The sequence below is a fragment of the Pholis gunnellus genome (assembly GCF_910591455.1).
Source record: "Pholis gunnellus genome assembly, chromosome: 8".
Lineage (NCBI taxonomy): Eukaryota > Metazoa > Chordata > Actinopteri > Perciformes > Pholidae > Pholis > Pholis gunnellus.
This window is the reverse complement of record NC_136534.1, coordinates 14,906,371-14,919,356: the sequence shown is the minus strand read 5'-3', so window position 1 is coordinate 14,919,356 and position 12,986 is coordinate 14,906,371. Positions and strand designations below refer to the sequence as shown.

General features: G+C 42.0%; 1 protein-coding gene across 1 annotated transcript; it reads right to left on the bottom strand.

The window, feature by feature from the left end:
- Positions 1 to 255: 255 nt before the first annotated feature.
- On the bottom strand, positions 256 to 9,838 carry nradd (neurotrophin receptor associated death domain). Its single transcript, XM_079165071.1, has 6 exons — positions 9,527 to 9,838; positions 4,847 to 4,979; positions 4,311 to 4,664; positions 3,084 to 3,291; positions 2,823 to 2,965; positions 256 to 2,083 (listed from the first exon to the last, which is right to left on the bottom strand). The coding sequence occupies exons 1-6, from the start codon at positions 9,563 to 9,565 to the stop codon at positions 1,770 to 1,772; spliced, it is 1,191 nt and encodes a 396-aa protein (XP_079021197.1). The 5' UTR covers positions 9,566 to 9,838; the 3' UTR covers positions 256 to 1,769.
- Between the last annotated feature and the right edge of the window lie 3,148 nt (positions 9,839 to 12,986).

Genomic DNA, 12,986 nt, shown 5'->3' with positions numbered 1-12,986 from the left:
GTTTATACTTTACGGTAACTATCTGAACAGTTGATCCATTAGTTTTAGCCATTTTAATCATTATTACTCAGCCATCACTTTCTCTACTTGCTTGCTAACCAGTAGACCTATTCAGACACGTATCTTTTTTCTTTCTAGCTAACGTTACTCTACAGTCTACAATCACACCACAAGCAATGGGTACGCATGGGGAGAATCACTCATCTAATCTTCTCAGGTCCTTCTGTTACAACAAAAGAGCACTGACTTATCAAAGTTATTTATTATATGAATAAAACTCATACAAAAACACATTCAGGCATACAGAGAGGAAATATATACATAAAACCATACATGGCTGTCATAAAAAAAATATCAAACCATCTGAGGCCATCACGTAGTGTAACTAGCACACAGCAGATGTCCGGGTTCTCATAGACTTTAAACAAGTTTTATTCTTAAAATAGTGATGAAATAAATACAAAAGCAAGATAACTTAGGACACAAGCATTGATGTTAACAGTGTCTTTGGATTTCTTTTTGTGTGTGTGTGTGTGTGTGTGTGTCTAATATGAAAAAACAAGGTGACAAAAATGGAGCTGTGTAATATAAATGCAAGGAGAATATATTGTCTATTCCTTTCATTCAGTCTTCACAGCCATTACTTATCAAAACAATCAATATTTAAGATATTTACAATCAAAGATGGTTATTAGGAAGAGCTAAGATTGGTGTTTTTATATTTCACAGAATGCTTCATTTTTGTGTCTTCTAATGAGATTTAAAACATCACTGGTGCAGAATATACCCTCAGTGTGAATAACTACCAAGGCTACGTAGTGACTGCAGCAGAAAAAGAAGGAAAAAACAACAACAGTACAAGGCAACAAACTTGAACAATCAAACGAGTAGTTCCCATCTACACATTTATAAAAGTCTTCTTAGCAACTGAAAGCATCGTCGGGAATATTGATAACATGGCCATTTAAAACCCTTAGTTTGGTTTCTTGGGTTTTCTTCTCTTTTTAGGCGGGCACTTTGCATGACAATGATCCCAAACGAGGAGAGTCACATCATGTCGGAAAGCAGTGTTGTTGGACCGTCTCATTCTGGCAAAAATCAACTGCCATACCAAAGAGATTGCTGATGTTGTAATTCATGAAACAAGGCAATTTAAAAATGACAGATGTTATGATCAGAGCCGTATTGGTTTACAATAGCACGAGGAAGGCTGGCATTTTTTAGAGGCAGTGGAGGATTTTAAATTTCTTTCTGATTTCTGTCCAAATAACATGTAAACAGTGGTTTTTAGAATAATCACACTTGTGCAACCCATGTAAACACATCATTCTGTTTCTTGTCAATACAAATACCAACAGTCATTGTAGTTCTAATCCAATATGACCAAGTTTCTGCAGTATCCATTGAGCAAGGCATAAGGCTTGCCCAGTACTGAAAACGTTGTTCCCTCAGTAGTGGCAGTGAGAGGTCGTCACATACTGTATATTGAGTTTTCATTGCCACTGGTATCCCAGGAGATACTTTCATGCAGTTGGATCAATGTAAAAGCAAATGGTGACATAAACTGGGGCAAAGGAAAGTGATACAAGAATATGTTTTGCTCTCTTAGTAAAAAAACTAAATCACAAGTGTCCAACAAAGCAATCATGAACCATTAGTGACATCCTCCAACAGTGACAGAGGTGTTAATATCAGAGTGCCTTCCTTGTTATTTCAATGAAAGTTCTTCACTTGAGTCTGTTAGTGTCATACGTGTGTTTGAGGAGCCTTCAGACCAGAGAAACGCCCTGCGTGGGGCAGTTAAGAGCTGTGACCACATCGGGCCTCTCAATGCGGGCCAGTGCAGAACACAGCAGTCCCAGAGTGGAACCTTCTTTCTGGGCCCAGTTAGAGAGGAGTGTGTGAGCAGGAGCCTCTCCATGCCCAAACAGGTCCAGCTGTTCAGGCTCATAGCCCAGCGCTGCTCCCAGCTGCCTCCACCCCCGGCCCCCTCCCTCCTGCAGCAGGCGCTCCACCTCTTCCTGTCTGTGGGGGGGTAGGTTGATGTACAAACGGTTGTCCTGTTTGCTGTCCCTCTTAGTACCTGTGGAAACACAAAAAAACAACTGTACGTCAGAAACTGCTTTTCAATAATAATAATAATAATAATGATAATAATCATATCATTAATGGATAATATACTCCAAATGACATGGCAAATTAAAAACATAGGTCTAACGATACTTTAGATTTCTAAATTGCATAGGTGTGAATAGAAAGCTTCTGTGTCATTATCCTTGTGGGGAACATCGGCAAAATAAAGATGCCCTGTGGAGTTTTCCTGTAAATATTTAGATTCAGTGTGTCTTTCCAAAACCCTTGGTGTGTATCTTTGAGGCCAAACAAAGTTACTTCCTCATAAATAATTTATTACGTTTATTTAATTTTGAAACCTGCATTGTTTACATCCATGTTCACTAACATGCAGACTTCCTCTTTTATGCTTTTTATGGGCACATTGCTATGTTTCTTGGTACATTACTGCCACTGACTGTTGATCTGTGCTGGGATAGCCTGAAGCTGGCACCAGGCAAGCACATACATAGACGTTTTCGTGGGTTTGCATAATATACAAGAAACAAATGAGTGACCCACTCACAAACACACTGCTCAATAGCCCTGCTAGTGGGCAAATACTCCACAGGGTACCTTTAAAAGAAAGTGGAGAAGAATAGTGCTCTGTCTGGAACAGAATTTTCCTTTTTCTAATAGGCTACAAATCCTTTCTATTGGAAAGTACCAGACATTTGAAGTTTATTAGACAAGGGCTGTGTCTGCCTCACCTTTGCTGGGCTGGTTGTCCTGTATGCTTTGAGAGTCCAGAAATACACCACTGTCACTTTGGAGCTTTTCTCCCTCCGGAGATGCTCCCAACTCAGCTGCACGGGCCTTAGAAAGAGCCCTCTTCTGTTTACAGGATCTCCAGCTGAGAAGAGCCGAAAAAGCAAATGTCAGTAAAGCTACACAGAGTGAGCTTTTTTTAATTGCAAGGGCCAATCTTACATCCATTTAAGGATCAGGACCCATGCCTAGTGAAAACTCACCATTTATAAGCCACATAGATAAGCAGACCCAGCACCACGGCAGCCAGAACAGAAACGTAGGCCAGAATGTTGTTGCTGCCTCCCTCATCCTGCGGTGTAAACTTTTCCGTTCCCGGGGCCGGACTGGTCTCCCCCTCCTCAACACCTGGCCCGTGAGGAGCATCAGACCCACCCAGAGGAGGACGAGACAGAATGTGCAGCTTCTTATCTATTGAGAATGAGGAAGGGAGAGACATGTCAGGGACAGTGTCATTGCATCTGCACATCAGAAACACATTTGGGCTGCATAAATTAGGGCCTGAAATAATTCCAGAGAAGCTTGTACGCCTGATGTAATGATAGCCTCAGTCATCCTGGTCCCCTGGGGTTTTGAAACCTTTCATTGTCCCTGTTTTCAGCCTCGTTCGCCCTCCTGCGGTCCGACTATTTTAGGATCAAACACCACACGGTACTGTGCTGACCTCTCGGGGGTCAAAGGGTCATGACATATGGACCCAGAGTGTGTACAGACGACCTTACTCCTGGAGAGCGAGTGTAGCCATTTGGGAGGAGGCGGACTAGTTGTCAGGGTCAGCAGCCTCCCTTGGCCTTCAGGTTCTTGGGGGCAGTTAACCTAAAGACCTGTCAAGCTCATACCAATTGGATTACAGCACTTAAGTGGGCTCTTTTTTCACTGCTCATGTTTCTCAGCTCAGAGAGTTCAGATGAGGAGTGGATGCAGGTGTTGACCACATGTCCTTGTATTCTCAGAGACCCTCCCACTCCCTGTCCCCCTCCCTTTGGCTCATTCTTTTATCTTTTTTATCTTTAACTAGTGCTGCCTTTCCATGCATAAGATCTATAAGGGATAAGCCTGGCACTTCTACTGGAAAATTCCATTAAAAAAACAAAACCAACAATGCATTAGTCTGTCCAGTAATTTACTCAAACAGCCCATTTTAGAAAACATTACTCAAACAGGAGAACATTGTTTGTTGGAGACAATTTTCAGCTGCATATTTGGTGCGCTGGTAAGAATTTAAAGCAGTAGGACAATGACTGTAGAGTTGATTCAAATTAACTACAGTGCCTGTGTAGCTTTTGGACAACATTGGAGGTTATGGCACAAAGGCATGAACTATCAGGCTTTGGCTACACAGAGAATACTTGTTTGTTTGTAGGATCAATGTATTATTGATGTTTTGTGTGTTTTCATACAGACTTTTCTCACTCTTCATTACAACTCACCCATGCACAGTGAGTCAGAGTTGGGCATGCAGTGCCGGATTTCCACTTCACTGTCGGAGCACTGGGTGCAGGTCTGGCAGGGTTTGGTGCTAATACGCTCCTCAGAAAATGTTCCCGGGCCACAGATCTGGCACTGCGTGTCTCCCTGGGGACCGCACTCCCGGATAACACCCTCACTACGAGTGCATTTGGAGCAAGGCGCGCAAAGGCCGTGGCTGCTCAAAAAGAAGAAGCCGTTGTCACATTCACATTGTGTGTCTTGAGTGGCAGAGCAAGAGGCCACCATGGGAACACTGAGTGGGCACTTAGCACAGGGAAGGCAAGGACCGAGACCTTCAGATGAGGAAAATGTTCCTGGGAAACAGATAACAAAATCAGTGTCAGTCTGGAGTCTTTCTCTCACAAATATCAGCCGCAATGATGATACGTGGTGCCATTTAAATCTTCCAGCCTCTTGAACAGATGACAGAGATAATGATAAGGCAGGTAAAACATATTCCACGTTGGTGCAGTAACATTAGATTTTAATAGCTTACCCTGTGGGCATGGTGTGCACTTGGTATCCTCTTTCCAGCAACCCGCCTTCGATCCGAAGCCAGCGGGACACAGACTGCAACACTGCCCTGATTCAGTGAACTGGCCACTGGCACAGGCATCTCCAAGAGCAATCTACAGCAAATAAACAACGGTTAGAAAAAAATACCACCACTGTGTAGCTCACCTCTCAGGCCGTTAAGAATCATCAGTCACAGGGTTCATATTCAATTCAAGTCACCAAAAAAGAAAACAAAACAATAGTTGTTTCTTTCTTTGCAAAGAAATGTAGTTGCTTAAACAACATGCAGAAAAAAAAACACATCCCACCCCTGTGCAATTGAAGAAGCAGGGAACAGGGCGAACTGTAAATTGCCTTTTTTTTTTATCTTCCTATCGGCCTCAGTTTTCACCATTAAAGTGCTCCGAGTCCTTATCTGCAAGTGGGTAATGGAGAGCCCAGCTTGAGTTATGACATGAGGGATAGATCAGACATTCCTAACGGCCTGTGCAGCAGGGCTGGTGCCTGTCAGGAGTGGCTGGCTTTAATCAGATGGCTTTAGACCAGTGGAAAGAATAAGACATGAAGGGGTGAAGAAAAACACTCAGAAAAGGAGGAAGGAAGAAGTAAAAAGAGCTTCCGCCCTCCCACTCATTCCAAATCACCGTGAGTGACATTGCGTAACTGTGTGTGTGAATACAGTGTATGTGTGTGTTTATTTCTTGACATCAGAAAGGGGGGGGGGGTAATATAATGGAGACGGTTCCAGCCCCAGGCAAGGGTGTCAGTTAACCAAGGCTGCCCAGCATGCAAGTGTCTGTATGGGTGAGAGGGGTCCTTTGAAGTTGCAGGTGTGTCTATACGAAGGTCAGTATTTCGCTAACTCACTCTGCACAGCGGCATCTAAAACATGCACACATTTAAGGGAGATTGCCCTACTCGGCCTGAGGGCTAACAAGAGCAAACAGATGTCTAACAACTAACCTCCTGCAAAGGGGAAAAGTAACAGCTAAACAACCCACTGATGTCTCTCTTTGTCTCTGAAGTCTGCCAACAAACACAGGCAACGTGTGTGAACCTGTAGAGCCTCCAACAAAAAGCCCACCAGAAACACACACACACACACACACACACACACACACACACACACACCATGCCCCCGGTACGGAAAACACTGAAATGTTCCATGCTGATACTACAGGAGAAACAGCTTTGAAACGGAGCTCGGTCGCCTCGTTCCAAAAACAACAGCTTTACTGCAGCACTTAGAGGAGCCTGATGATATCCAAGCAGCAGCCACAGAAGAACCAGATCAGAGGTATTAGGGTGTCAGGGTGGTAGGATCCAGCACGCAGGAACCAGCAGGATGTTTGGACTTAGTATACTGTGACCGAGTCTGGACTTGTAGCACGAAAGCTCCCCGGTAACTGGTTGGTACACTCCATGTGAGAGATGGAGCTGCCCCGCTAACACTAGCTAACCTTTTAGCCCTCAATCTATGCTTTGATAAATATTAGGTGACAGTGGCTCTGTTTTATTTTTACCTCCAGCTTGGATTTCTGTCATCTCGCAGGGCCTGGTGTGAGTCAGGGTAGCTCTGTAAGCCTGCCTGGAGGGCAGGAACTGCCAAATGCTTGGCACTTCAGCCACTGGTGCCTGGTGTGCAATAAAATATTTAGTCCGTGCCCCACTAGAGACGAGTGGGAACAGTGATCTACTCAGTAGAGGTATGACTAAGTCATTATCTACTATATACAGTATACAAAATAGTGCTTTGGGTTCATATCTAAAACTCTTAATACTGTAATGAATCGATAAAGCTTACACTGTCTGATTTTAAACTAAATTTTCACGAGACATAATTACCAATAAATCTGTTTCATAACAAACATTTGTTATGCTTCCTTACTTTTATGCTTTTTTTTTTAGGTTTTGTAGCACCAGAAGACAAAATCAAACTTTAGTGGTGCATAAATCAACAATATCCTACTTTGCTGTTATATCCAATTTCCAAGCAAAGATTTATTTACCTAAGAGTATTCAGTCTTCAGAGAGTCTGAAGGGGAGGGGGCTGCAGTTGCTTTTTCCATTTAGGTAAGAAGCTGCAATCTGAAGGGATTCCCCAGTGAGAACAGACGGACCACCGAGCAGCACTGCTCAGCATGCTTTCAATGGGGCTCTCAACTCCACGGCTGCTGGAGTCACTCAGTCATCGCGGATCACACACACACACACACACACACACACACACACACACACACACACACACACACACACAAACACACACGCACACACTTAATTTCAGTCTGAAACATTTTCTGTGCCCTTTTGAAGTGAGACCACTTTGGAAGCGCATAGGCTGAAGTTTCCACAGTTAATCTAATCTGCGTGAAAATAAACACACAAAGGGATGCTCTCTCTCCCTGAGAAGACAGCGACCCCATGAGCCTTCATGATCTGGCTGTGACGGCAACAGATAGAGGTCTTTCAGCAGAGTCAGCCTGAGCTGAGGGAAAGTTGTCAAAGCTGTACCCCATCTGCACTGATTACTGTCATTAGTATACAGGGAGCATACGGGACAAATTAAAGGACATGGGTGTCTTTCTTTTATTCAGACAGAAAGCTCACCCAAAACTATGATCCTGAATCAAACAAGACAGCACACAGTGATATGTTAACCGTTAATCTACTGATTTTCAACACACACCACGAGGGCTGCACAATTAATCGAATTTTAATCGCGATCACGATTTTGGCTGCCACAATTAAATGAGCATGATCGTCAGCGATATTGGCGTTTAAAATGCTCTGCTACATATCAAATCAAGCGCTTCCTCAACGACCAGGGGGAGAACGAGATGGGAGGTGTCATGCGCCCCCACCCTGCAGCTGCAGCCTCAAAAAAAAGTCTTCTCTGGTATTATTAGAAGAGCAGAGAGACAGACAACAGAACAGAAAGCAGACGGTCACGGGTGTGGTGTGAAAGGTAAATCGTAAATAGCTGGAATGTAGCACAACATGGACGTGAAAGCAGTGCTCTGTTAATTTAATTTTGGGTAAAAAGTGTTGATACTATTTTATTTATATTTTCCTTCTACGAGATGCACTGTGATAAGGACCAGTCTGATGCACAGATTTGTACATTAGCCAGAATGTAGCACAACAATGGAACAATGGAAGTGGAAGCAGTGTTCTTGTTCATTTAAACGTGAAAGTGCAATAAAAAGATGTTGTCCCTAAAATTAATGAATAATCATGATAAATAATCGTGATCTCAATATTGATCAAAAATAATCGTGATTATGATTTTGGCCATAATCGTGCAGCCCTACACACCACAGAGTTAAGAGGCAGTTTAAATTCCTAAATTATCCTGAAGTCTGGCCCCCATAGAGATCTGCCTAACTAGTCTATGGAAATTCAAATGACTGTGGTAATAAACTAAACTACCCCCCACCCCCCCCCCCCCCCCCCCCCCACACACACACACACACACACACACACACACACACACACACACACACACACACCACAAACTGGGAGAAAATTGTGATAATTGCTTTGCTCCGGATATCCAAACTCTAGTTATACTGAAAGCGAGGCCAGATTTTCGCCAGGAATTGTCGTAAGCAACAAACATGGAAACATGTAAAGTAAAGTACGGGCAATATGAGCCTAGTAGACATTCATGAAGACTGTGCTCACATATTGTATTGACGTCTTCACTAAATCATCCAGTGATGAGTAATAAAAGAATAATTTGCCAGCATAAATACTTTTCAGTGGGCTACAGAAACAAACTTTAAGTCACTGTGTTAGTTTGAGAAACAGCATCTTAGACTTCAAAAGGACACCTTTTTGATATCACACCCTCATAATGAGAGAGAGATACACATCTTTTTAAGAGCTAAGTTTTATCTAAGTACTTTGATCTAACACAAGTGTTTGACTCTGAGGAGCGTGCCCAGACAGGACTACAAGCCCCATGGGCTTTTTGAGGTAGATGAGTGTCAAATTATTGTCTGCAACTGTAGAGGCAGGAGCCTTCTTCTCACACGGATCCCGGCTTAATAATATGCTATCAAACGCCACTGAAACTATAATTTGTTGATAAAATACCTCATTTATCACTGTGTAGGTGCATAATCGTGGTTAATCGTGTGCTACAGTGTTTTGTTCTCTCTGCTATTCTAAATGGTTTGGCTCGTTCTCGTCTATAGAGTCTGCACATACTTCCAGGATGTTTTGTGAAAGTCTGCATCAGCCAGATGTGCAGTGGGTAGGCCACAGTCCAAGGCAAGCAGCATTAAAGCAAAAATAAGCAGCAGTTTGCCTTCACTCCTGTTTAGTCATGAGAGACTTTAAAAGAAAGACAGGATGAGATGTAATCTGATTTGTGCTCTCAGTCTTTCCACTGATATTTGCCAACTATAGAATGGCAACAAACGTAGTCACCAACAGGGGCCGTGTGACACAGCCTTAATGAAATATGTCTCTGTGGTGTAAAACACATTTCCTTTGGGAACAATGGTGCAAGACTGAACTCGGTGGTTGAAGCTTACAATGGCTGCTAGTATGATGCTATGATGATGAGAGTGAGAAATAAGACTCGACAGATTATGAAGGGTGTGGAGTAGTAGAGGTATGTGTGTTAGTAAAGCAGTAATTAACAATTGCTTACTTTTAAGAGCACAAGCGCGCAGATGACAAACGGTCTCATGTCGGCAGTCTCCAAAATCCTCCTCGATCTAAAGCGAACAGTTTGGTTGGTCTCGTTCAGTCTGCAACCTTCAACAATCGCAGAAAAAGTGTCATCGACACGTCCACTTCTTTAAATCTGAAACGCGTTGGTTCCGCAGACGGGAAAAGTTTGCTCATAGTCCAGTGATCAGATGTTTTTACGCACGAGAAAGCGGCTTCAAAACACAGGCTGTGTAATCCGTCGATTCTCCCATTTGCTTCTTTCAATGCATTCCCTGCTGACACCGTGTAAGTTAACACAAAGTTTCCTCTGTTTCGGCAGGCAGGATGCACGGTCTGCCACCTCTCCCGCAGCTTTGAAACAGATGAGACAGGAAAAAAGCTCCTGCAAGCTCTCCTGGGCCTTTTCTCCTCCCATCTCCTCATCTTTCAACGTGGCTTCGTGATTGGCTGCATCCCTGCGACGCGCTGCTGGTTTACAGCAATGTAATGTAAGAACTGCGATCAAGTCTTACATTATTACTGCAAGTGTGTGTGATAATGTAGACATATGACTGTTATACACTCATACCTGCGAGTGGAATCAACAAATATGTGAACATATTACCAAGCAGGAAGAAAATACATCCACCACTTAATAAATAAACGGGACATAATGAAATAAAAACGAATAACAGAATAAATACAGACACAACATCGGTGGTGGAATGTAAGTACATTTACTTAAGTAGTCTACGGTACACAAGTGCAAGATACTAGTCTAGGTACTTTACTTGAGTATTACTATTTGATGCCACTTTTGTTCTTATTATATATTAATTTGTATAGTTACTTGACATACAAAATGTTATTATACAAGTATATTGCATTGTAATATATTAAATCTAAATCTAACCGTGTATAAAATAGTTAAAATACTACTTAAACATGAATGCATCAGTAACACTAACATTGACCATTTTACTGCAGTACTATTACTTTTGATACATGTTGCTCATTAATGTACCTTAACTTAAATACAAAATTTTAATGCTGGATTTTTACTTGTAATTCTTTTTACTGTCATACTTTTTATTTAACTCTCTCCACCACGGCAATATTGATCTTTTCACTCCACTACATTTATCTGACAGGTTACTTTGCAGATTCAGAATATTAATACAAAATATAATAAATTAATTACGATGCATTTTGAATGCATGCATGTAACAAAGTATTTATACACTGTGATATGACTCTACTTGAGTAAAAGGTCTGAGTACTTCTTCCACCACAGGTCCACCTCTAGGTTTCCTGTTGGAGGATCCACGAGTTCAGATATATAATAAAGAATTGGAATGATTTTATAATATATGTGTTCATATTAACAAAAACCTCATTAAATTAAGCTCTGTAAAATGACACCACTTTACAATCCTACAGGGATACTTACATAGAGCTGTGATCAGTTGTTATCGGAAACAAAAGAGAGCATGTGAATCAAACAAGATGCTCTGAAGAAGAAGCATATGTTTGATCTCAGCAATTCAAAAGATTAGAAAACCAACGCAGGGTAAATTACACACCTTGTAAATTCTAGTGAATGCATCGCAGGGGGGGCTGGAGACTTCAGAGGAAAACAAATGGAGAGATCTCTCAGACACAATACTACTTGCACTTCAAAGCCTGCTGAGGGATGAGAGGAGACAGACAGGATGTTCCTGTTCTGATTAAACGCCGAGCCTTATTTCAGTCACACGGAATTCTCTTTTCTCTCGTTCATACACACAGACAGGCAAAAAACTCCTACTTACCTTAATAGTAAGTATGCATGGCTTAAGTGCCATCCTGGCACTTGCCAAGTGTCGTAAGACGTCTTATTTTGATAAAACAAGTGAGAGAAAAACTGTTACTGTTATAATTTGATGTATTTATATGATCATTTATTAGATGTTTTCACCAATGAACTGTAAAAATGTCCCTCTTGCCAGGTAGTTTTAGTCTATTATGGGTTTTGAAATGTTTTATTTGGATATGTTTCCAATACAAGTTGTTTCAAGTTTTTTTTTTAATCAAGTGTATATATTTATTATTCTAGTGCAGCAATCTGCATTCTTCTGTTTCGAAATATTGGTAGATTTATTTTAATGGCAACAATAATTAATCTTATGACACTGGTTAACTTTTCACTTGTTTTAAGAGAAAAAGCAATCAGACAAGTAAACGGTTCCCCTCCCTTCTTTATTCTCTACTTGGCTACGTCATCTCGCTGTGGGGCTGCAGACTCTTTATCTGAGGCCCGAGTTCCTCTGTGGTCATACATGCGTGGCAACGATAAGGCAGCTACAAAAAAAACTCCATGATTTTGCTGAGGAGAGACGATGAGGGGGGGGGAGGGTTGAGGTCGTTGACGGAGGCCTGTTTGAGGGTTGCATGGCAGGAACAACTTGAGCGACACCAAAATTGCAGCATTTCACGACATCCATCCCCTCAGTCTGCAGAGGTCAGAGGGAGATACTGCCAATAAGCAAGAGCGAGGTGTCAACCCCTCCCACCATTGTCAGTGAAGCCACATCAGAGTGACTGCATCCCTCTTCACCCTCCCACTCCACTTCCCTTATTCACTATTCTGTGGTTTGTATTTGACTGGGGGTCTTCAGGTTGGTTTTATCACCCGCCTCACCCCTCCCCACCCCTCTGAATTGTATCCCTGGAGGTGTTTATGGGGAGGCCGACAGGATGTTCGGCCCACCAGGAGATCAAAGTCTCCTCTTCAAGTAAATGTGCTGTTGCTCACCGTGACCTTTTCAACTCTAATAGAGTTAACATCACAGACACATGTGAGACTGGGATTACAGTAGAGGAGCTGTATGATCTACGTTGCAGCAGCAGCGGATCAGTTTCCTTCCTGCTGTGGTTCACAAACAAGAATCAGGGCTCATTTTTCAGTAATGGGCGACCATCCTCAAGATATGGGCAGCGGTTCATAGAAAAGAGGATTCCTGAATTTAAGTGTGCAGGGAAAATTATTGGCCATATTAGGAGCATTTCAAGGAGCATTAAGACTCAGACAGACAGACTCGCAAACATTCACAATTCCCACGGTCATGTTTAAGGCACAGACTGCTTGATTTTTAAAAAGCAAAGTGTGTTTTCAACATCTGTCGACAACACAAAAGCTAAATTATAATCCAAATTCAAGGCAGTGCTGACCTTCAGCAGCCTTTTTGTAGGATCACTTTGAATCTAAATCAGGACATTTGAACAAAAAATATTAATAAAAACATCGCAACTTTAACTCATTGTTTTGATAGAGGACTGTGATTGTATTTAAGACCCAATGCTTAATTTATTAAAATAAAGACTGTTACTGCATAATTAAGTGATATATTACATTAATATCAACTAGTGTAAACTGGAGCAGCGTTATGAATCGATATCATTATGCACAATAGCAAATT